This window comes from Muntiacus reevesi, chromosome 1 (genome assembly GCF_963930625.1).
Source record: "Muntiacus reevesi chromosome 1, mMunRee1.1, whole genome shotgun sequence".
NCBI classification, from domain to species: Eukaryota; Metazoa; Chordata; class Mammalia; order Artiodactyla; family Cervidae; genus Muntiacus; species Muntiacus reevesi.
The window spans coordinates 126,107,003-126,133,882 of record NC_089249.1 but is presented as its reverse complement, the minus strand read 5'-3'; the positions used below and the strand labels follow the sequence as shown (position 1 = coordinate 126,133,882).

General features: G+C 37.5%; 1 protein-coding gene across 1 annotated transcript in view; it reads right to left on the bottom strand.

Annotated features, from left to right (window-relative positions):
- The window catches only part of ADGRL4 (adhesion G protein-coupled receptor L4), a 142,738-nt gene that overhangs the window by 16,433 nt on the left and 99,425 nt on the right, over positions 1–26,880 (bottom strand). The window contains exons 9-12 of the mRNA XM_065910402.1: positions 22,008–22,181; positions 20,564–20,767; positions 17,033–17,253; positions 16,837–16,903 (exon numbers count right to left, since the gene is read on the bottom strand). Of these exons, the coding sequence (XP_065766474.1) occupies positions 16,837–16,903; positions 17,033–17,253; positions 20,564–20,767; positions 22,008–22,181 (666 nt within the window). The remainder of the gene's footprint in view (positions 1–16,836; positions 16,904–17,032; positions 17,254–20,563; positions 20,768–22,007; positions 22,182–26,880) is intronic.

The window sequence follows — 26,880 nt, the reverse complement described above, 5'->3', positions numbered from 1 at the left end:
TTTACTAGTCTCCAAACAGAATTAAAAGGTGAGGAGAGTTAGAAATTTATAAACATGAACGACAAAGTGATCTCTGTGGGTGTAAGTGAATTTCAAGAGCTTATTTTTATGGTTGGTTTCAACTGTAGATGTTTATAAGCCATAGAAAGATGCTAGAAAGGGAACAAAGGTGAAGGAGGAAAACTATATGTGAAGAGTATTTACAACAATTATTCGATTTAATGTGACAATGAAAACTGAGTAATGAAATTTCTTTTGTTAAGATATAAGCAACGAAAAATGTTCTTTGTATGTATTTGCTGTATAAAATGAGGATAGAGGTTATTAGCAGTTAAAAATTATACAAACATATCATCATTCAACTGTTAATTAGCATCTAAGATAGAACTTAAGCAATTAAATTAAAAGATATTGCTAAGGTTATCACCAATATAAAAGGTAAAAAGAGAAGGACATAAGATTGTCCCCCAAATTACTGACACTTATCCAAAATTTTAAAGATTTTTTAAAATCATTTTAATTTCCTTTCTTTTTACAGTAACTCTGTCTATAGAGTTGGCATCATTATCCTCATGTACATATTAGAAATCCAGGGCATAGAGAGGACACCAAATATGTGCTTTTTAATAATCATACTGCTTTGAAAAACTCTGACATTATTTGGCTAGGAACCCATTTTATTCAGTTAAACTGAAAACGCCAATGAAGGTAGATAGATAGATATAGCAATTTGCCTAAGGTGAAAAGGAAGTAAAAAAGAATGAAATAATGCTATTTGCAGCAATATACTAAGCGAAGTAAACCAGACCGACACATATATGATAGAAATTATATGTGGAATCTAAAAAAGATACAAATGAACTTATTTACGAAACAGAAAAAGATACACATTGCAAACAAATTTATGGATAGAGGAGAGATAAATTAGGAGGTTGGGATTAACAAATACACACTACTATATATAAGACAGATAATCAACAAGGGCCGACTATATAGCACAGGGAACTATTACTTCGTGACAACCTAGAAGGGAAAAGAATCTGAATATATATGTGTGTGTGCGTGCGTGTGTGTGTGTGTGTGTGTGTGTAACTGAATCACTGTGTTGTACACCTGAGGCTAACACGGCATGTAAATCAACTATATTCCAATTAAAAAAGTGATATAATGAATGCTTCACATGTTCTCTCTTCTGAGACATTCTTTCCAAAATAACTCACTACCATGACGATGATTTCTTTCTTTAAATTTCCTTTGGGGAAAAGAATGAACATTTTTGACTAACCACTGTACTTGGTGCATTATTTATTCATCCAATTGCATTACTTGAGTGTGTGTGTGCTCAGTCGCTCAGTTGTGTCCCACTCTTTCAACCCTACGGATTATAGCCTTCTTGGAAAACCTCAAGGATATAGTGAAAGAAAGTCCATAATGTTTCACTCTCAAAGGGCTTAGAGTCTCCTGGAGGAGACAGATCTGAATCAGTTATGAATATGTCATTCAAACTAACATCTTTGTAATTATAAACAGAGGAAAATCTTCAAATATATATATATATGTATATGTATATGTGTGTGTGTGTGTGTGTGTGTGTGTGTGTGTGTGTGTGTATAAAAGGCTTCTACGGAGGCATATGACAAAAAGATTGAAAGAGACCAGTGAGTCAAGGACAGCTTTCCTCAGAAAGTGTTGCTTGAATTGGTATCTGAAAGGAACTCAGAGGAAGAAGAACAGTCAGAGGAAAGCTATGAAGAGTATTTTCATGTAGAGGTACTAGAAGGACAGGTACAAAGAACTGCTGAGAAACTGTAAAGCAGTAAATGATACTAAAGCACAAAATCCCGTGGGAGAGATGAGGCTAATAGGCAGAGGAAGTCCAGAACATGCAGTGCCTCCCAGGGAAAGTGTCCACTTTATTCTTGTTTGCTGGGACCTAGTATTTGTCACTTCTGTTACCAAGTGTTCTGCTCGATGTGGAATTCACTTGAATATTACTTGCTTACATCTTGTTGAGATACGCTCATACAGGTCTGGAAAGCTCTGCCATCTTGTTGGGGTAGGCTCATACAGGTCTGGAAAGCTTCGCCATCTTGTTGAGGTAGGCTCATACAGGTCTGGAAAGCTCCGCCATCTTGTTGAGGTAGGCTCATACAGGTCTGGAAAGCTCCGCCATCTTGTTGAGGTAGGCTCATACAGGTCTGGAAAGCTCCGCCATCTTGTTGAGGTAGGCTCATACAGGTCTGGAAAGCTCCGCCATCTTGTTGAGATAGGCTCATACAGGTCTGGAAAGCTCCGCCATCTTGTTGGGGTAGGCTCATACAGGTCTGGAAAGCTCCGCCATCTTGTTGAGGTAGGCTCATACAGGTCTGGAAAGCTCCGCCATCTTGTTGAGGTAGGCTCATACAGGTCTGGAAAGCTTCGCCATCTTGTTGAGGTAGGCTCATACAGGTCTGGAAAGCTCCAGCTTCTGCCATGGCTCCTGGGGTACCATGTGAGTCATGTGTGTAGTGACCCTTCTCATTTCAAATGTGCCTAAATATGGAAGATAACCAGCAACATCTCGCCTCTCTTCCCAGACCCTATCTAGATATGATGTAAGCATCACCTTTCACTCAAATAGGCTCAGGCACAAGTGGATAGGGACAGCCACTCCCTTCAGGGGTAGTGGAAGAAGGATTCAAAACATTTATCATTGTGAATCTATTATTTTCATTCAAAATGTCTAACAAGCGGATGGTGCTCTATTCCAAATAAGTGTAGATACTCTGTAGAAAAAAAAGACTACTTTTGAAAAGAGCTGTTTTATCGGGTCACCAATACAGGAAACTGTTCTGAAATATTTTTATTACCTACTTTTCACTTCAAAAGGGTCCTGACTTTGATGACAAATAACCTAAATAAGCTTATCACTGGCTTTCCTTAAGGTTTTAGACTTGACCCCAAGAACAATATGAAGCCAAAAAGATGTAAACAGGGGGTAAAGAAATGTTCTGATTTGCTTTTTATGATTTTGTGGTGGTGGTCCAGTCACTTAGCTGTGTCAAACTTTGTGACCCCAAGGATGTAGCCTGCCAGGCTCCTCTGTCCATGGGATTTCCCAGGCAAGAATACTGGAATGGTTGGCCATTTCCTTTTCCAAGGGATCTTCCTGACCCAGGGATCGAACCCAGGTCTTTGGCATTGCAGGCAGACTCTTTACCGTCTGAGGTACCATGATGTTACTTCAGGCTTACAGATGTGTTGTCTTTGGGTTGTTCATGTGTATACGTCCACCTGATACACTGTTTCGGGAGCAAGGTCTTTCTATTTACATATTCTCAGTTCTTGGCACAGCCTTAGCTGGGGCTTTAATACTCGATAAAGTTTTGCCCTATGCTGAAATATTCTAAGTATTGTACCTATTTTTTCCCAGGTTATTTTTTCCTTCCAATACTCCTTGCAGTTTTATTTAGATTTAATACTACATATATTGATAGTTTAAAAAAATCATATAGATTCTTAAAAGAATTCAAAAGAACAAATTATTTTTTATAAAGAAAATAAATCTTCTAATCAGAAGTATGGAATTGAGACTTGCCTGATTCTATGATTCCATGGTTAAGAACCCACCTTCCAATGCAGGGGTCATGGGTTTGATCTCTGGTTAGGGAACTAAGATCCCACATGCTATGGGGCTACTGAGCCCCTGCATGCTTTAGAGCCCTCACTCCAACACTAGGGAAAGCCCATGTGCCACAATGGAAAAAGATCCCTCATGCTGCAACTAAGGCCCAACATCAACAACAACAGCAACAACAACAAAGAACCATTAAAAAGAAAAAAAAAGAAGCATGGAATGAAGGACAATAATGGCTGAAAGACTAAACTTACCTTTCAGCTTTTTCAAAATGGGAGAAAATGAAAAAGGAATTTGAGCAATCAGATGTCATACAGGGTACTGAAAATTGCTTACTGATGAATATCAATTAAAAGAAAAGTAAACATCTAAACTATATTCCATATACTGATCTATAGTCTGATATAGTCAGGATTTCAGGTAGGATATTTTGATTAGTTGCTAGACATGCTTGGCAAATATTTAGAAAAAATAATGTATAATTGGGGAAGAGACATCTACAGTAGACAAGATTTCTCTCATTTTCAATGAGAGGAACAGTACTTTATTTCGATAACTTCCCTATAAGAATTGAAAGCTTATGAATAATTTTTAGAAGGTTTGCTATTGCTGGGTCTCTGACAACTCACCCTGAAACCATTTGTGGAATCTGAGAGATGGGAACAAGGTTTTCATGGATCTAACAAAGATCTACTCCCTTCAACCTCTTGGGCAAGGAAAGATGAAAGAATGTGTGATAGGGAAATAGCACAGAATGTAAAATTGGAAACTTGAGTTTGTCTCTACCACTCAGTCACTGGGTGACCCTAAGTAAGTTGCTTAAACTCTCTTAAGATTCCACTTATTTAAAATATAGACAAAATGGTCTATACTCAAATGGTCTTACTCAAAGTTTGAATGAAACTCTAATGAAAAAAGGCTGTGCCCTAACATTGAAAGACTTGGGCTCTCTTTTTGAACAGATACCATCAGGAGGCATGTTTTTATCATCAGAAAGAATTGTAAATGTTCCTTTCTTGAGAAGTCCTGAAACTAGACACAACATTTTTATATGAGAAACAGAAATCAAGACAGAGCCACACAGATAGTACATTCTCTCAGAATATTTTATGTTTTGCAGAGAATACTGAAGGAGATAGAGGGACATGATAAATACTTATAGGGAAGATTAAACATTTTCAGATGTGTAGAATAAGAACTCAGCAAATACTAACTAAGACTGATTCAAAGAAGGGTTCACTCTTGTTGCAAGTCAGTGTGGGTAAGGACTCTGTGTTACACTCAGAGGATGAGCAGAGGCAGAGAATGATCAGAATAGTGTGCTCTTAGCTAAATTTAAGGGTTTTTATGTATTCTAATGAGTAGAAGCTTGAAGATTTCATCTGTTAGATACATAAGAATGTACATAATTTACTTTAGTGTAATCAGTTCTTCTCAAGGAATTAGTAAAGTTCTTTAAAAGGCTATAAATAGCAGAATCCCCATATGTACTTATAAATAGATAAGTCAAGATTACAGTTACTAGATCTAGCAAAAAACTAGTAAAACATTATCTCTTATTACATGCTATTACTATCTTAATTTTGATATATTAACTGAAGCTTTTGGGAGGATTAACTGAAATGCTAAAAGGGTTTTGTAAAGATTAAGAGATTATATGAATGTAAAGTGAATAACAATTCTAATGACTATCTTGCTGTACCAATATTCTTACTGTTTTCCTCTTACCATTTCATTATGTAATATCCCTTGATGTAAAGCTACATTTATACAAAAACACCAGTGATGAACTTCACCTTGGCAGGTAATTTCTAATTGGGCTTGAGAGACTCAAAGGATTTCTTTTTCAATATTATTTTTGATCTCCAATTTTTATAAAGTTATTCAATTTTTATGAAATTTTCTAGAACAAGTACCTAGTAGATTATCTGCAAAATGTATTTCTGGTAAGAATATAACCCCCATGAATAGGAATACACTGAAAACTACAAATGTATTATTTATGCTGTTCTCTTAGCTCCACTTTTTCTTTTTTAAATTTCAGCTACCTGTTATAAGAAGGTCAGAATAATATTAAAAAAAAAAAGCTAAATGTTATAGGCTCTGAAGTTCTTAATAACACATAATATGGTGAAACGATAGAATCCTGAAGTGCCTTGAACCACAGAGGTAACTAAAAGATGCAGTTAACAAATATGATGCCATTAAATTAAAACATGTAATTAAAATGTTATCCCCACCATTTAAAATTTACAACAAATAGTGTTTCTAATATAGCTTCGATGGGGTCATCTAAAGGACATTGCCCAAGCTAAGATTTCAATTCCTTTTGTTATATTTATGCCAATTAAAGAAAGCTGCAAATGCACTCCTATAAAAGAAACTTACAAACAAATGTAGGATAGTAGCTCCCAATCAAGAGAATGAGGAATATGGCCCTCAAAGGACATATTGTTATTTTTGGAGACAGTTTTGTTTGCCATAGCTGGCTGGTATGTGGGGCTGGTGCCACTAGCATCTGGTGAGTGGAAGTCAGAGATGCTACTAACCTTCTATAAAGCAAAGGCCCCATAACAAAGACTTGGTCCTGATGTCAATAATGCCTCTTACAGAATCCTGGTCTATATATATGCAAACATAGCCATAAGATAACCACAGTAGATAAAACTATCCTGGCCTTGGAGTACAGAATGAAGCAGGACAAAGGTAACAGAGTTCTGCCAAGGGAAAGCACTGGTCATAGCAAACACCCTCTTCCAACAACACAAGAGAAGACTCTACACATGGACATCACCAGATGGTCAACACCAAAATCAGACTGATTATATTCTTTGCAGCCAAAGATGGAGAAGCTCTATACAGTCAGCAAAAATGAGACCAGGAGCTGACTGTGGCTCAGATCATGAACTCCTTATTGCCAAATTCAGACTTAAACTGAAGAAAGTAGGGAAAACCACTAGACCATTCAGGTATGACCTAAATCAAAACCCTTATGATTATACAGTGGAAGTGAGAAATAGATTTAACGGACTAGATCTGATAGACAGAGTGCGTGATGAACTATGGACGGAAGTTCGTGACATTGTACAGGAGACAGGGATTAAGACCATCCCCACGGAAAAGAAATGCAAAAAAGCAAAATGGCTGCCTGAGGAGGCATTACAAATAGCTGTGAAAAGAAGAGAAGCAAAAATCAAAGGAGAAAAGGAAAGATATTCCCATCTGAATGCAGAGTTCCAAAGAATAGCAAGGAGAGATAAAAAAGCCTTCTTCAGCGATCAATGCAAAGAAATAGAGGAAAACAACAGAATGGGAGAGACTAGAGATCTCTTCAAGAAAATTAGAGATACCAAGGGAACATTTCAGGCAAAGATGGGTTCGATAAAGGACAGAAATGGTATGAACCTAACAGAAGCAGAAGATATTAAGAAGAAGTGGCAAGAATACACAGAAGAATTGTACAAAAAAGCTCATGACCCAGATAATCACGATGATGTGATCACTAACCTAGAGCCAGACATCCTGGAATGTGAAGTCAAGTGGGCCTTAGGAAGCATCACTACAAACAAAGTTAGTGGAAGTGATAGAATTCCAGTTGAGCTATTTCAAATCCTGAAAGATGATGCTGTGAAAGTGCTGCACTCAATATGCCAGCAAATTTGGAAAACTCAGCAGTGGCCACAGGACTGGAAAAGGTCAGTTTTCATTCCAATCCCAAAGAAAGGCAATGCCAAAAAATGCTCAAACTACCACACAATTGCACTCATCTCACAGGCTAGTAATGCTCAAAATTCTCCAAGCCAGGCTTCAGCAATACGTGAACCATGAACTTCCAGATGTTCAAGCTTTTAGAAAAGGCAGAGGAACCAGAGATCAAACTGCCACCATCCGCTGGATCATCGAAAAAGCAAGAGAGTTCCAGAAAAACATCTATTTCTGCTTTACTGACTATTCCAAAGCCTTTGACTGTGTGGATCACAGTAAACCGTGGAAATTCTGAAACATGGGAATATCTTGCCTCTTGAGAAACCTGTATGTAGGTCAGGAAGCAACAGTTAGAAATGAACATGGAACAACAGACTGGTTCCAAATAGGAAAAGGAGTAGTTCAAGGCTGTATATTGTCACTCTGCATATTTAAATTATATGTAGTGTACATCATGAGAAACGCTGGGCTGGAAGAAGCACAAGCTGGAATCAAGATTGCCAGGAGAAATATCAATAACCTCAGATATGCAGACGACACCACCCTTATGGCAGAAAGTGAAGAGGAACTAAATAGCCTCTTGATGAAAGTGAAGGAGAGTGAAAATGTTGGCTTAAAGCTCAACATTCAGAAAAGTAAGATCATGACATCTTGTCCCATCACTTCATGGGAAATAGATGGGGAAACAGTGGAAATAGTGTCAGACTTTTATTTTTTTGGGCTCCAAAATCACTGCAGATCATGATTGCAGCCATGAAATTAAAAGACGCTTACTCCTTGGAAGGAAAGTTATGACCAACCTGGATAGCATATTTAAAGGCAGAGACATTACTTTGCCAACAAAGGTTCCTCTAGTCAAGGCTATGGTTTTTCCAGTGGTCCTGTATGGATGTGAGAGTTAGATGGTGAAGAAAGCTGAGCACCGAAGAATTGATGCTTTTGAACTGTGGTGTTGGAGAAGACTCTTGAGAGTCCCTTGGACTACAAGGTGATCCAACCAGTCCATCCTAAAGGAGATCAGTCCTGGGTGTTCATTGGAAGGACTGATGTTGAACTTGAAACTCCAATACTTTGGCCACCTCATGCCAAAGAGACTCATTGGAAAAGGCCCTGATGCTGGGAGGGATTGGGGGCAGGAGGAGAAGCGAGACACAGAGGATGAGATGGCTGGATGGCATCACCGACTCGATGGTCATGGGTTTGGTTAAGACTTCAGGAGTTGGTGATGGACAGGGAGGCCTGGCATGCTGCGATTCATGGGGTCGCAAAGAGTCGGATACAACTGAAAGACTGAACTGAACTGAACTGAATATTGGCAAAATGTCAGAAAATGGCCATTCTTATAATTTGTCAATGAAAGTGGAGTATCAGTTGAAGTAAATGTTATGGAGGCAATTTGTAACTTTAAAAATCTTCCTCTACTGGAGTTTGTACTTTTCTTTTTAAATTGAAGTTTAGCTGAATTACAATGTTCAATTATTTTTGTTACAGGAAAGAACTGACTCCATGTTGTATCAGTTTCTTTTACTTTAATCTTGGCTTCTACTAGCTTTTGTTCACTAAAAGGATACTGTCCATACATAATGGCCTGTCTTGGGGAACCCTGCCCCTCTACCTGAATGTTAAACCAAAATGCCTTTTTATGGGACCCTATCTACCTGTGGATGGCTACAGGAAGGGAGAAATTAACACATCCCTTCCCAGAGATTGGCCATTCCAGAGATATCTGCAAGATTAATGATCCTTTTTCTTCCTCACCCCCCCTACCTCTGTTCTATAAAAGAACCTGACATCCAGCACTGACAGAATAGTTATTTTGGACATTCATCTCCCATAGTCTCAGTCAGCTGGTTTTCCAAATAAAGTCATATTCCTTGTCTTAACACTTTGTATGTCGACTTACTGACCTGTCACATGGCAAGCAGAGTGACCTTGGACTCAGTAACAGTTTCAAGTGTACAACACAGCAATTTGATAATTTTGTATATTAAGTACCATACAAAGTTACTGTAATATTATTGACTGTATTCCTGTGCTGTACATTTTACTTCTAAGAAGCATTTCCTAACAAATTTATATAATGGGTATATGTAATTGTATTGAAATAGCCATTCTCTTGCACTAACAAATATTCAATAAGGAAGAAGTTAAATAAAAGAGGATACTCATAATATGTAAAGATAAAAAATGGTAGAATTGTATATTCTAACAAGGAATGATGAATATGATATATTACAGGCTGCAAATAATTCAGGTTATATGATTTTATAATCAAATTTATTGCTTACATTTATACATATGTAAGTGCACCTATATGTGTATATATATGTATTTATGTGTGCATGTATGCATAGCAAAAGTCAGGAAGGATACAAAGTAATATTAAGAAAAAGAAGAGTCAGTCATGGAGTATGTTTTGAAATGTTCACTTTTTACTTTAGAAAGTCTAATATTTACATTTCTTTCAAGTGTGGGAAATTTGTGAAATTTTAAGAAATGCAATAAGAATATATCACATAATAATAAGTACACACAGACATGGTCTGTTTGTAAGGGCTATGTGATGAATTCATTCTTGAGTAGATTTTAATTCGTATTTCCTGGTGAAAGGGAATTAAAAGACAATTTAGAACAATTAGAAGAGACCATCACAAAAAACTGAGTGGAACTCTGGGCAATCTAAAGAGAAATGGGTAAAGGAGCAATGCAGAAACACTCAATTATAAGAGTTGTGATTTAAATTCATATGAAAGTTCTCATTTTTTTTTTTAAAGAAAATGCTTTAATTGGATACAGCTTAATTAGTATTTGCCAGTATTGCAAATTAAATTCTTCAATACTGAACATATCTATACGAAATTTTAATTTCTACTTAAAAGTTATATTATTTTTACAAACTTTTTTTTATATTTGTGTACTTGAATCTAATCATTTGTACAGTTTTAGTTAAAAGAATTCAGCATGAGAGATTAAAAATACTGAAGAAAGAAATAAATGATGAAATTATCTTCAGTTTGCAGCTTGCTTTACAAAGATTTAGAAATCTCTTTCTTGTACAGCTCAGTCTTTCAAAAGCATGGCTAGGCCTTTTCATGTATAGGTATAACCCAAACATTCTAAATGTAGCAATTCATAGATAGAATCATGGGGTCAGCAGTTCATACTTTAGAATTCTAAGAGATTCTTAATATTAATGAGTCAACACCTGAGGAAGTATATTCATTTGATCAATGCAGAAAATACTGCTGCTCAAATACCTAAGTCATTAAAAAACAACATATCAAGGGGTAGAAAAATCCACCAGTGCTGAACTATACTTATTTACATATTGTCTTAAAGGTATTATTATTATAACCCCAAACCAGACATGCCCAGGGCTCCATTCATAAAAATAAGCAAATATCATTTACTGGGAACTAGTTCTTAGTCTTCAGAAGAAACAAAAGCATTCCACGTAAGAATTAAAATCATTGTCATTTGTTCTATTAAAATGTTGTTTACAAGTGCAAGTCTTCTCAGATTTGTTCATAGAAAGCTGTGAAAGCAATCTTATCTACCATTTAAAGGCACGCACAGCAAAGTCACCAAAAATTATCTATTTAAATTTGAAGACTTCCTTATATTTTATCTTTATTCTGGAAAAAATATACTACTTATCCTATTAAATCTCTACTGCTTTTCTTTAAGATACTTCACATTTTGTTTCATTTCAGTTACATTTTCCAGTAGAGTGTACTAGAGAATTTTAACCAAGTCCATATAACAAACACATTTATTACAATATAACATCTTGCTATAATCAAACAAATGATGTTGTATCTTCATCACTATTTAAGAATTAGTGGTGAATTATACTTTTATATGGGCTTCCCTCGTGACTCAGACAGTATGGAATTTGCCTGAAATGCAGGAAAGCCAAGTTTGATTTCTGGGTCAGGAAGATCCCCTGGAGAAGTGCATGGCAATCCACTCCAACCAGTATTCTTGCCTGGAGAATTCCATGGACAGAGGAGCCTGGTGGGCTATAGTCCATGGGGTTGCAAAGAGTCAGAGACAAGTTTCACTTTCACATGCTTATGTATATGTATATACACACACACACACACACTATATTGGCCAAACATACATTCTGTACATACAAATTTTTGTTGTGCTAATGATGGTTTTAAAATCAGAGTTTTAATTTAATTTTTAATACAAAAGGTAAAGCTAAGAAAACCAAGATTGTCCTCCAAATTATTGTGTATTTTACTGTTTTAAGTTTGAAAGACTATATACTTTTTTTTTCTAAAAAATTGTTTGGTATTTATTGTATCTTTTTGTGTTGGACTGACCATAATTATCTTCATTTTACATTTCAGGAATCCAGAACATAAAACAGTGATGTCTTAAGAAAGCTCACCGGATGTTTCTTCCTGCCTCTTTTATTGTCATGGTCTTTACTACTGAATCAATTAAAACAGATAATTATTAAGGACTTCCTACCTTCTGTGTTCTGGAGTAACCAAAGAGAGGGCTGATAGTTTTACAGTGTAGAGTCTGCTCATGCATAGAATGTATTGTGAATGTTGCTCTGTAGAGAATTCATTTGCAACTCACTGGGCTGTGGTCCCTAAGGTCATGCAACCAGTGGCACTGATTATTGAACAAGTTATGGTTAGTGAACCAAGAGACTCACAGCTCTTTGGGTGTTTGGACGTTGGAGATGAGGAGTGTAATGGACAGAGAAAGTTACCAGGTGAAACCAAACAAAGCATTAAAAGTACTCTTTTGATTTGATTTAAATCAAAGTTCTGTGGGATCATGTTGAAGAAAGGATCATGTTGATTTCAGGCATCACAAGGCGGCAGGATTATTGACTGAAAAGAATCAAGGAAATATCCAAGGAGCAGTAAGTATTCTAAAGAGGATAATGTTTTTATAAGAGTTGTTTAGTGGAGACAAGAAGTGTAAAAAAGGACTGAAAATAGACAGGGCTCAGCTAAATTACTAACTCTATATACCAGTCTATGGTATTTGAAACATGTGGTGGTGGTTTAGTTGCTAAAGTCATGTCCAACTCTTCTGCAACCCCATGGACTGTAGCCCACCAGGTTACTCTACTCTGTCCATTGGATTTCTCAAGCAAGAATACTGGAGTGGGTTGCCACTTCCTTCTCCAGGGGATCTTTCCAATCCAGGGATCAAACCCATGTCTCCTGCATTGCTGGCAGATTCTTTACTGCTGAGCCACAGGGAAGCCCTATTTGAACTATAGGTCAAGGGAAACCATTGGCACTGAGATGAAGAAAGTAGGACATGGATTCAAACTCATGAACCCGAGTTCCTGCTTTATGTACTTAGTGGCTTTGGGGCCAATTGTGTAACCACTGTATACGTCAATTTCTCCAACTTGAAAATAAAATACATCACAATGTACATATACATTTGTATATGTACAAAAATGTACATATACATTTTTGAGTTGTTGAAGGATTAGATTAAATACACTAACACTTATTACCAGGAATAAAAGAGCTTAATATTAATGTTCTTATTTTTCTTATTAATAGTTCCCACTATGTGAGCTGAGTTTGGGGCAGCTGATTATGAATAGATTAAAATGAAATGGGACAGAATGCCATCAGAATGTCAGATTAGAAGGCAATTGCAAAAGTGGCAAGTTAAAATGAAAAGCTGAGCTTTAATTAATACAGAACTAGTTTCAAGTTCTAGCCTCATTTATTTGTAGTGTCTTGGGGCCAATCACTTAGCAATTTGAATCAAATTCTAATTTTCATTAACTATAAAATGGGACAGTAACAATGTGGATGGATGATTTAAGGACTCTGAACAGTGAAATATTAGCTGTCTTTTTAAAATTAGTAGCTGCTCAATAAATTGTAAATTTAAAATTCCTATTATTGTTATTAATACTATAATTCAACATGATAACAAATGTCTGATTATGAAAGTACATAAGAAATGGATAAGTTCAGGGTGGGAAAGTTGATAAACAATTAGTGACACATAGACTTAAGGAGTGATGTATCTATGAAAATATGATTTTTGAATATTTTTAATAACATGATAATTTTGTGATTTCTGGGATTCCTTATTTACAATAGCAACTATTTTGTCTGTGCCCTTTGTTTTCCTTCAGAAGGAACCTGGCAAGCTTACAGGGCTGCTTAGGAGACTCTTAAGTTCACACTAAGAATCCAGTGTATGTAGAGTAGATTGTTTCTCACCCCATCCACAAATGAGTTTCTCATCTCACTGATGTGGTCCAGCCCATGTTGATGTCTCTCAGATCTCACCAGTTATCACTTATATTTAATTATATGTTACGCTTTGCATTTGTTCCAACTTACTTTCTCCTCACTGATACTATAGTGGACGGAGCATAATTCTTTTATTTCCTTTGTTTCCCCATCACGCCCAGATCACTCAATTAAGACAGTGAACTTAATGATATGGCTTGGCATCCTTTCCTACCAGAATATGCTCCAACACAGGGTGATAATTTTCAATTCAGTATTTCTGTGTAGATGACTGTTGGAGCGGCATGGTTGGTTCTAGGATGTGTTCCTCCATTCATAAAGCACAGCTCCTCCGCTGCAGGGGGCTAGAACGGTTTGATCAGCTCTTGGTGATAGAGAGCACTTCATGGCATGGCTTTGGTTTAGTTTGGTTCTTATTACTGCTGGTAGTCTTGGTGTGCTTCCCCTGTGGCTCAGGGGTAAAGAATATGCCTGCTAATGCAGGAGACACTGGTCTGATGCCTGGGTCAGGAAGATCCCCTGGAGGAGGAAATGGCAACCCACTCCAGTATTCTAGCCTGGGAAATACCATGGACAGAGGAGCCTGAGGGGCTACAGTCCATGGAGTCGCAAAAGAATTGGACATGACTTAGCGATTCAACAATAATCTTGGTTTATGTGTTGGCCTCCACTTAGATGGTAAGCTTGATCCGAATGTTTATAGTGTTTTATTTCTATCTTAACTCCTATTTTCAGAGAGCGCTAGCCACGCTACTATTCAACATCCCTGTCCTCAACCTATTCTCTTGTTGTGTGTAACCTCACTCGACCCAACAACCTTCTGTGCACCCTACAACTTTCCCTTGTCTAAGTATTCTGTACCTATAAGACAGCTGAGACCTTTGTGTGTTACCCCCATCATTTAATTCCCAGGCACACTCTATAATAATCCTTTTCCTCCCTGCTGTCAAGGGAATGGACAATAACCATGCAGTCTGCAGGGAACTAAAAGCAACTCTATGTTCTATGTTCACCCTTGACCCAAAGTCAGGGGACATATGTCAAGTTGTCATAAAAACTGTTCATACTATCCTCTTGCATATCAAGGAGACATAAAAATTCCCCTGGCATTCAATCTGGGATCAGGATGAGAGTTTTTACTATTTTACTATTTCCAATTCCATTGCCTATAGACCTTTTGCAGTACTCCTCTACAACTCGTCTTCAAGAAGAACTAGGGGGAGCACTTATTTTTTTCCACTGGTAAGGTAAGGAAAATCTTTACACAAAGAACAATGCACTCCCTTACAGGCCAAGGACTCCTAATTCCAAGTCATGACTCTTTCACTCCCACCACCTCTCAAATCTCCTTACTGGGTTATAGCTGGTCCTACTGTCTCTTTGTAAGACTCCTGGAAAGTATCAGGTCCAAATTATTGGTGGCTCTTTTTTAAATATCTGGTGCTCAATACTTCTTTTACTCATTGAACTCAATACTATTTCTGGACAATAGGAAAAGTTTTACTTAATGTATCATACTGCTTCATAATAATATGCCAGCATTAGGACAGAAAGTGATATAACTAGGGTAAAGGAATTCATTTTCATTCAATAATTAAAGGATTTCTGCTGTTTTAAATATACATAAAAGATAAACAGTATTCAGTTTTAGAGTAAAACTAAGGGGCCTTATCCATTTCTTAAATAGCTGAACCTCTAGTTAAATGGAATGATTAATACACAGAGACTGTATGGAAGAAACATTGGTTCACTGATTTCAGACTAGGACAGTGTGACCCTGTTCATTTAGGTTCCTAGGAAAGTTTAGAGGACTCATTTTTGGATATCCTTTCTAAAGTCTGTCCATCTTACCACAAGAGAATCCAAAGTTATCTCTCCCCTTATAGCAGCAAGAGTAAAAAATAATTTCAGGGAAAACTTTCCGTTTCTTACTTTAGAAAAGTATGCTTGCTATTTTGTCCTGGTTTCAGAAAATTCCAGCCTACTAAGCTCCTCTAAACTCTAAGGATCAGTGATCCACAGAACTCTAACTTGTACAAAACAGTATCAGAGACGGTTCACTCTGTAGAGAAGGAATAAGTACAAAAAGAATATATAGACAGGGCCTACACACAAAATACCCATATCAGGGAAACACATGAAAATACATGGATGGGACATATTCAACCTATATTATCACATAGTTGAAAATTTTGCAATTCTAAATTTACTCTGAAACTGTTTTAGCTGAAATCTTGCCAATGATTTCTTTTTCTACTGCTAGATTCACTGTCAGAATTATAAGCAATTTTTCTGCAATGCTTAGGAAATATACAGTCTCTAAATGCACTTTCACTCATGCCATTAAAAAATAAACCTTGATGAAAATCCTCTGCTTTGCATTTCAAGTCTTTTTCCATTTAGCAGCTTCCTCACAACCATAAAAACACATGGGAAAAGACTGAGGGGAAAAAAATTCAAAAAGATACCTAACTTATGGTCAAAACATATGAGACAAAGTTGTCCAAAATATTGTCACAACTCCCCCATTAACAATTCATTCTATTGTAGAGCATTGTCAGACCTCCCAGATTCACTGACAGACTATTATATTCCGAATGGCTTTGAAAACTTAACGGCACTTAGAAATGCTCTGGAGACATATAAAAATGTCTTTATTTAGAATGGAACATATAACACCTGCCAAATTTGTAGGTTTGAAACCACTTCCAATAAGAATTAAAAGCCCTCTTCCCAACTGAAATAGGGCTATCAATATATGAGTTGTCTGCTCATGGGAAATAGTGGGTTCTTGTCTCTGATGTTGCAATTTAGCTTGAAATCACTTTCGTGATGACAGGGTACATAAGGATGATAAAACTATAAAGATGACAGTCTAATCTTCAAAGATCACTGATCACTGATAAAAGATTAAATAACGTAAACATCTGAAATGCCAGATTATCAGCTGGTTGGCACACTCTCAGTACTGAAGTATGCTGAGATACTACCGATAAGTGAAAAATGCTTTTCTTACAAGTAATGCAAAAATATATCCTCCCAAGAGGTGCGAGTGAACTGTAACAGCGCTGAGTTTAGGGTGCACATTTTTTCCTTATTAGTGAAGCAATATGTATAGTGTTAATAAATGATTTATTGTAAAGTGCTCTAAATAATTTTTTCTCTCAAAGTAATGACTGATTGCTGAGAATTTTAAGCACTTTTAAATCAATACTTTTCCGAATTCTAACCACAATTTTAAAATATACTTACAAGAATGATTAGACAGGCTGGTCCTATAAAACTCCAGATAAAGTTGTTTTCTGTGCTAAGCCAACATCTGTAAAGGAAATAAGAGATAAAATCTATACTTATGTTTGTATGTACTTCGACAAAGCAAAAGTTTCAATGATATACACAGCTTAATCAGAATTGCATATCAAATATTTATGAGAACATCTTAACTTACACTTTGGTGGTGCCATAATATCTATATCCTAATGATGCTGAAAATCCAACTACCACAGCTGGGCTGAGATAGCCAAAGATATAAAAATTCTTGTGCAAAAATCCTTTGTTATAGATGACTCCTACAACAATGAGATAGAGGTGGATGCCTTCAATGCACATCCATGCAAAGGCAGCTAAAAAGAAGTAGTGCAGTAGCCCAGCAACGATGGAACAGAAGAGCTAGACAACAAAGAAAGAGTGAAACCATAAACAATGCTTATTTTAACATTATTGTAACATAAAATCTTGACTTTCTCTATGAATTATACCATTTTATATAATGCTTGATCATAGTAAAATATCCTTGTCAAATGTCAAGTTTTTCAATTGTACCTGATTTAAAAGAACTGTGCTTCATCAATGTGCAACACTCATCAGTCCTGTAATAGAATTAAGTTGCTAGTCTTGTCCAGAGATTTATACTTTTTATACACTTATGTGATAAACTGTGGACTGGTCACATGCAACCATGATTATCTCAGTGACTATGTTATGATTTGAGCTGATTTCTGTTTTGCAGATGTCTTTATTTTAATTGTGCTCAAAGAATGAAAATTACTGCTAACACTATGTTAAACAAAACATAATAAGTAAGAGAGAGTACTGAATTTATAAAATATATGAATATATGACGATATATTTTACAAAAATATCCACTATATATTCACTTTAAGTTACAAGATTAAATTTGAGATGGATTTCAGTACAATGTTATCTATCAGTACTGACTTCACACTTAGAACGACAGTTAGAAATAACAAATGAAGCAGTTATATATTTCTGTATTAACAGAACTAACACAATTGGGCCTCCATGGTGGCTCTGATGGTAAAGAATCTGCCCGTAATGCAGAAGACCCAGGTTTGATGCCTGGGTCGGGAAGATCCCTTGGAGAAGGAAATGGCAACCCACTCCAGTATTCTTGCCTGGAGAATTCCATGAACAGAGGAGCCTGGTGGGCTACAGTCTATGGGGTCACAAAGAGTCGGACACGACTGAGTGACTAACACACACACACAACCCAATTACTGGTGAGATAACATAATATTTAGATACTTACTACACTTAATAGAGTATAATTCAACCATAAAGAGATTACCTACTGAAATATATTTGAGATCACTATATAAGGTTGGGGATGGTGATTAAAATCTGGGAACCACTTTAGTGAAGAAGTGAAATTTGAAATATGGCTTGAAAATGGGGAGAATTTGACAGCTGAAATGTAAAAAATAAAGACTGAAAAAAATAGTTTTGTGATGAGGATAACGATGGGATGAAGACAGGCGAATTATGCATTGGAGGATAGTGGGAATATACAAAAATGAATGATGTTATAAATACCATTGCAAAACAAATAAAAACAGATATAGAGTTTACAATTTAGTATATATTATATTAAATAGGTGCTTTGTGGCATCTACTTCAGAGAAAACCTTGATAACTGCTGGTTATCTCCACTACTTGGAAGATCACTAAAAAGAATGGAAATATGGAGGCAATTGAAGGTTCTCTGGCCATGTTGATGAATTTCTCTGGTCTCCAGCTGCAGTGCAGGGTGGGCTGCAGCAGCTGCATAGGAAAGCCACTGATGTGCTCACGATTTCCAATGGCTGCTGTTGTTGCTGTTCACTCACTAAGTCATGTCCCAAATCACTGGAGATGGTGACTGCAGCAGTGGAATTAAAAGATGCTTACTCCTTGGAAGGAAAGTTATGAACAACCTAGACAGCATATTAAAAAGCAGAGACATTACTTTGCCAACAAAGGTCCATCTAGTCAAGGTTATGGTTTTTCCAGTGGTCATGTATGGATGTGAGAGTTGGACTGTAAAGAAAGCTGAGTGCAGAAGAATTGATGCTTTTGAACTGTGGTGCTGGAGAAGACTCTTGAGAGTCCCTTGGACTGCAAGGAGATCCAACCAGTCCATCCTGAAGGAGATCAGTGTTCATTAGAAGGACTGATGTTCAAACTGAAACTCCAATACTTTGGCCACCTGATGTGAAGAACTGACTCATTTGAAAAGACCCTGATGCTGGGAAAGATTGAGGGCAGGAGGAGAAGGGGACGAAAGACGATGGGATGGTTGGATGGCATCACCGATTCGGTGGACATGGGTTTGGGTGGACTCCAGGAGTTGGTGATGGACAGGGAGGCCTGGCGTGCTGAGGTTCATTGGGTCGCAAAGAGTCGAACATGACTGAACGACTGAACTGAACTGAAGTCATGTCAGTCTTGGTGAGACCCCAAGGATTGCAGCATGTTAGGCTTCCCTTTCCTTTACTATTTCCCAGAGTTTGCTCAAATTCCTATCTATTGAGTCGGTGATGCCATCCAAGCATCTCGCCCTCTGCCGCCCCCTTCTCCTTTTGCTGTCAATCTTTCCCAGCATCAGAGTCTCTTTAATGAGTTGGCTCTTCACATCAGGTGGCCCAAGCATTGGGGCTTCACCTTCTGAATCGGTCCTTTCAATGAATATTCAGGGTTGATTTCCTTTAGGATTGACTGCTGACAGCCACTGACTGAGCACAGCAAGACATTACTGTTCTTGAGAGACTTGCCATGTGACTTTGGTTGAGGATCTTCTGAAAGGACTACTTCATAGGCAAGCTGAGCTTTCCTCAGCTTGTAAAGTGTTTCTGTGCATGTGTGGTAAGTCACTTCAGTTGTGTCCAGCTATCTGTGACCCCGTGGACTATAACCCGCCAGGTTCCTCTGTCCGTTGGATTCTCCAGGCAAGAATACTGGAGTGGGTTTCCATACCGTCTCCTCCAGGGGATCCTTCTGACCCAGGGATCGAACCTGAATTTCTTACATATCCTGCATTGTCAGGTGGATTCTTTACCACTAGCACCACCCAGGAAACCTGAAGTGCTTCTATCACTTCTCCTCTCTTCCTTCTTTCCTTCTTCACTCAGGCTCAGACCTGCATCTTGATCTGATGGCTCTCCATGTCTCTCTCTTCCCATCTTCTCTCAGAGTCATTTCACCTAACAAAGTTATTGCTTGTTTAATCCCACCTTAGGATGACCCAGTCTAAATCAATATGGGAGATATTTGATAAGGATCTAGATCAATAATGGTGGAAGATGGTCATTACAAAAGTGCAGTTACTAGGCTGAGCTAATTTATCAAATTTCACCCTATGAGTACTAGCCACTTTTGTGTTCTGCCCCTGTCATACGATAAACATTGTTTTCAACCATCTTTCTCCCCTCTACTTTTGTTTAATGGCCATGTAGAAACAAACAAATAAAACCAAAACAAGGCTATTTCTTTTTACAGTTCATCATGAAGGCCACTGTGGTTAACGGAATTAATCAGCAAGTTGCTAATATATGTTAGCGTTCTCAAACTTAGAAAAGCATTAAGAATAAAGTATATAGTGTGCTTGCTCCACCAAGCCCTTAATTCCAATCCATGTTTCTATTACATATATATTTAGGAAAGTAAAAATTTATAAAGCAGACAGTAAGAGAGATCTACATACCTTATTAGTATTTGTATTTATCCCAACAAGAAAAACAAGTTCAGCAAGGAATAGGCTACAGCAGAGATTTTTGTGAATTGTTGTCCTCGTGCTTTGAATTTCACTGAAGAACCAGAAGGTAAAAATGCATAGGGCAAGGCAAATCAGTGAAATAATTATTCCTAGTTGAGTGATCCTTGTAAGAATATTATAATCTTTAATACCCTAAGGGAAAATAATAATACAGCTGTTAAGAGACTTAACTCAGTACCTTGTCAAAGGAACTACAACATATAATGAACTTTCTTTTTCGGTGAAACATTAATCAAACTGTTCCTAAAATGTAAAAATACAAATGTGCATTTAGATGAGAAAACTTTGTACTTCTGAATATGCTTAATATTCACAGAAATCTGATATAAATCACATAGCACTTTAACAGTTCTGTAATTAGTGATTTTTTTCCTAAGCATAGTATATATTAGTATATGGTTTAACAATGTTATCACCATTGGTTTCTTGATATTAGAAAGGCAATTCATTATTGTAATGTGAAAATGGCTAATTAAAGCAGATTTATCAGTGGCAAGAATAAGTCTTATTTCTATGCAGTAGTTCATTTAAACACATTAAATAAAGGTATCAGAAAAGCTGCATAAATAGAATAACAAAATAGTACAGGTGAGAGACTTTGAAATGGTAAAGTTTGGTTTCACTCTAACCAGACGGTTTTATATACATACCACAGGCATCTTATTTAACATTCAGGAAAAAAATCATGTTTCATTCAGAAAAAAAAAAAAAAACTTTATCACTGACATTATGGTTAGGCAGATTTATTTAGTCACAATAAGTATTTGGTGAATTCTAAGTTTTGTATAGAAATGAGACTGCAATCTAAAGATTACAAAATACAAAATAAAAAAATTATATGTAAAAGCAATATATTATGATGTAAAATACATAATCTGAAGCTTTTCACTTTAGAGAGATTTTTCATGTTTAAAAATCTGAGGCATTCTACATTATTAAAAAATTGTATTTGTTACAAGTGTGCTAACACTTATTGACCAGCTATCAGAGATTTAAATGAATCTGTCACCAGTAAAAATAAACTTTCATTACAAAGGCAAAAGTCCTTAAAGTTCATGATCCTTTAAAATGTACAAATGGTTCCTAAAAGCAGCATTAAAAACTAAAGTCTGGATAGAAATCTGATATACAATCTACTAGCTATTATAGACTGGTAAGTCTTACACTAAAAACAAAGATTTAAATTAGATATGTCATAGAACGCAGGTATGAAAAGAAAGACTAAAAAGGTAATGCTGAGATCATATCAATTAATTAAATATGCTATTTACATCCAAGGAACATACAAAAATTAATTATTCTCTTGAACAACATAAGAAACAAGAAAAAAGCAAAGACAGATTTAGAAATATGAAGTGGGAAACTGTCTTACAATAGAAGAACTAGAAGACATCAAAATTGCAAAATGTGTCAGGTGGTTACAGCGGCACGAGGTGTGGGTGTCATTCGAGTATGTCAGCTCACAGCCCTCTGAAGACCAGCTGCCGTTCATGGTGTCAGGTAAGTAGTTCCAGAATGCACACTGACTCTTATATTTATCTGTGGTCTGAAAAAGAGACATTTTACTGATGAGAAAAAAGTTACACATCGAAATCATTCAGTTATATTTAAAATACTATTTTTCATAACAATATAATTAAAACCACGCCTAAAAGGTAAAGCATAAAATCAACACTAATAAGAGAGTGCTGCTGTTGTGGAAAGAATTGAAGTTTATACTACAACCATGCTATATTTTATCAACTCTATTTCATGTAGTTGTGAGAATTATTATCAACTGAGATCACGTAGGGGCTTCCCAGGTGGCTAACTCATAAAGAATCTGCTTGCGAATGCAGGAAATGCAGGAGACCAGGGTTGAACTCCTGAGTCAGGAAGATCCCCTGGAGGAGGAAATGGCAACCTACTCATGCTGTTGCCTGGAAAATTCCATGGACTGAGGGCCTGAAGGGCTACAGACCGTGGGGTACCAAAGAGTCAGACACGACGGAGCACTATCATGTACCTCATCTAGAATGGTGCATGACATAGCTTTATTATCTTCAACAATAATTGAGTATGCACTAGCTGTTAGTCATTGATCCAGGTGTAAAAATAAAACACTGAACAAAACAAAAAAAAGTGTTTGTATTGCTGACTTTACATTCTAACGAGAAGAGGAGAAATTATTAAATAAGCCAGGGAAATGAGAACAGGATTAATCTGAGGAGGCTTCTTACAGGAAAAGATGTTTAAGAAAACACTCCAATTAAGGGACAGTGAGCCCTAAAGACTAGGGAACAGAGGGTTTTGACAGTTGGAATGGAAAATAGAAAAGTTCTGAAGTGAGACTCAACAAAGGTCTTCCAAAAATATCTAGAAGCCAATGTAGTTCCAATAATGAATGAGGCAAAGTGTGGTGAGTATAAGATCATAGATCACAGGGGCTGATCAAATAGACTAAGGATGATTGTTCAATAAATGGCAGAGTTCTCCTTATCATATATTAATGTTAACTAATCACAACACAATACCTAGTGCACTGTAAGTTTTAATAAGTTAGTCATAGAATGCTATATATCTATGCTAGTTTATCTTATAGAAATAACACTATTTACAATTATGTAACAATTTAAGGTTAACCAGGTGCTGTCTCACCCACTCTGTTTAATTTCCTCCTTCAAAGAGCCCTGTGAAGTGGGTATTGTGTTGAGACTAAGATATGTCAAAACTGTATTTAAGATCTGGTGGCTCGGTGGTAAAGAATCCGTCTGCCAAGCAGAAGATGTAGGTTTGATTTCTGAGTTGCGAAGATCCCCTGGAGAAGGAAATGGCAACCCACTGCAGTATTCTTGCCTGGGAAATCCCACGGACAGAGGAGCCTGGCAGACTACAGTCCATGGGGTTGCAAAAGAGTTGGACACAACTTAGTGACTAAACAACAACAACAACAAATCATTGATAAGTGGAGTAAAACAGAGTCAAACAAAATCTTCAGATTAAATATTCATTAAAGAAAATATTGGTGGTGGTTTCACTAATTCGTGTCCGACTCTTGTGATCCCACAGACTGAATCCCACCAGGCTCTTTTGTCCTTGGGATTCTCCAGGCAAGAACACTGGAGTGGGTAGCCATTCCTTTCTCCAGAGGATCATCCTGACCCAGGGATCAAATCCAGGTCTCCCCATTGCAGGCTGACTCTTTACTGAGTCAGTAGGGAAGCCCATATGTACACTACCATGTGTAAAATAGTATTGGCTTCTCTAGTGGCTCAATCGGTAAGGAATATGCCTGCAATGCAGAAGACCCAGGTTTGATCCCTGGGTCAGGAAAAACCCCTGGAGAAGGAAATACTGAGGAAATACCCCCCAGTACTTCTTGCCTGAGAAATCCCATGGAGGGAGGAGCCTGGTGGGCTACAGTCAGGGTCACAAGAGTTGGACATGACTTAGTGACTAAACCAAACTACCATCACATAGGCAAGGCAGAGAAACCAGAGATCAAATTGCCAACATCCATTAGGCCACAGAAAAAGCAAGAGAATTCCAGGAAAAAAAAAAACAAAAAAAAACATCTACTTCAATTCACTGACTACACTAAAGTTTTGACTGTGTGGATCACAACAAACTGTGGAAAATTCTTAAAGTGATGGGAATATCAGACCACCTTACCTGTCTCCTGCAAAATCTATTTGCAGGTCAAGAAGCAACAGCTTCTGCACAACAAAGGAAACTATAAGCAAGGTGAAAAGACAGCCCTCAGATTGGGAGAAAATAATAGCAAATGAAGAAACAGACAAAGGATTAATCTCAAAAATATACAAGCAACTCCTGCAGCTCAATTCCAGAAAAATAAGTGACCCAATCAAAAAATGGGCTAAAGATCTAAACAGACATTTCTCCAAAGAAGACATACAGGTGGCTAACAAACACATGAAAAGATGCTCAACATCACTCATTGTCATAGAAATGCAAATCAAAACCACAATGAGGTACCATTACACACGAGTCAGGATGGCTGCTATCCAAAAGTCTATAAGCAATAAATGCTGGAGAGGGTGTGGAGAAAAGGGACCCTCTTACACTGTTAGTGGGAATGCAAACTAGTACAGCCACAATGGAGAACAGTGTGGAGATTTCTTAAAAAACTGGAAATAGAACTGCCATATGACCCAGCAATCCCACTTCTGGGCATACACACTAAGGAATCCAGATCTGAAAGAGACACGTGCACCCCAATGTTCATCGCAGCACTGTTTATAATAGCCAGGACATGGAAGCAACCTAGATGCCCATCAGCAGATGAATGGATAAGGAAGCTGTGGTACATATACACCATGGAATATTACTCAGCCATTAAAAAGAATACATTTGAATCAGTTCTAATGAGACGGATGAAACTGGAGCCCATTATACAGAATGAAGTAAGCCAGAAAGATAAAGACCAATATAGTATACTAACACATATATATGGAATTTAGAAAGATGGTAACGATAACCCTATACGCAAAACAGAAAAAGAGACACAGATGTACAGAACAGACTTTTGGACTCTGTGGGAGAAGGCGAGGGTGGGATGTTTTGAGAGAACAGCATCAAAACATGTATATTATCAAGGGTGAAACAGATCACCAGCCCAGGTTGAATGCATGAGACAAGTGCTCGGGGTTGGTGCACTGGGAAGACCCAGAGGGATGGGGTGGGGAGGGAGGTGGGAGGGGGGATCGGGATGGGGAACACATGTAAATCCATGGCTGATTCATGCCAATGTATGGCAAAAACCACCACAATATTGTAAAGTAATTAGCCTCCAACTTATAAAAATAAATGGGGAAAAAAAAAAGAAGCAACAGTTGGAATCAGATATGGAACAACAGACTCGTTCCAAGTTGGGAATGGAGTATGTGAAGGCTGTATACTGTCACTCTGCTTATTAAACTTATATGCAGAGTACATCATGTGAAATGCCAGGCTGGATGAAGCACAAGCTGGAATCAAGATTGCAGGGAGAAAGATCAATAACCTCAGATATGCAGATGACACCACCCTTATGGCAGAATGTGAAGAACTAAAGAGCTTCCTGATGAAGGTGAAAGAGGAGAGTAAAAGGGCTGGCTTAAAACTCAACATTCAGAAAACTAAGATCAAGGTATCCAGTTCCATCACTTCATGACAAATAGATGGGGAAAAAATGGAAATACAGACTTTATTTTTGGGGCTCCAAAATCACTGCGGATGGTGACTGCAGCCACGAAATTAAAAGACACCTGCCCCTTGGAAGAAAAGCTATGGCCAACCTAGACAGCGTATTAAAAAGCAGAGACATTACTTTGTCAACAAAGGTCCATCTAGTCAAAGCTATGGTTTTTCCAGTAGTCATGTATGGATGTGAGAACTGTACCATAAAGAAGGTTGAATGCCAAAGATTTGACGCTTTTTAATTGTGGTGTTGGAGAAGACTCCTGAGAGTCTCTTGGACAGCAAGGAGATCAAACCAGTCACTCCTAAAAGAAATAAACTGAATATTCATTGGAAGAACTGATACTGAAACTGAAGCTCCAATACTTTGGCCACTTGATGTAAAGAATTGACTCATTAGAAAAGACCCTGATGCTGGGAAAGATTGAAAGCAGGAGAAGGGGACGACAGAGGATGAGATGGCATCACCGACTCAATGGACATGAGTTTGAGCAAGCTCTGGGAGATGATGAAGGACAGGGAAGCCTGTTGTGCTGCAGTCCATGGGGTTTCGAAGAGTAAAACATGACTGAGTAACTGAATAATAAAAACAAAAATGTAAGATAGTGTCAGGGAATGTTTGACGGGAGGATTCCTACGTGCTGTCTCTCATGAGTCCTTTGTCCCTCTTCAAGCGGAACAGCGCGCTGCTCCCAGGGACTGAGGTCATCGTGTGAGGCAGGCTTGGGTCTCCTTCAGTAAACATTCTCTTTAGGACAAAACTGCGTAGTCTTGCTCCCCTTTCTTGAGATATGGATTGTCTCCTGACCTTGTGACTAACTTTACCCCTTGTTCCCTTGGTAACGGTTGCTGTACGTTTGGTTTTCTGATCTCTATCATTCCCGAAGGAAGTTTCTTGTACCACAGCCTATATATAGTCATAGAAAAATCATTAAAGCACCTTTGCTCCATCAGAGCTTTTTTGTTTCTCTCTCTCTCTCTTTCTCTGGCTGACTCTCTGGAGCTTGGAGACCCGCTGTGCTCACTTTCCTGCCCGGGCTTCTAAGACCCTCTCGAGAAGGCACTTT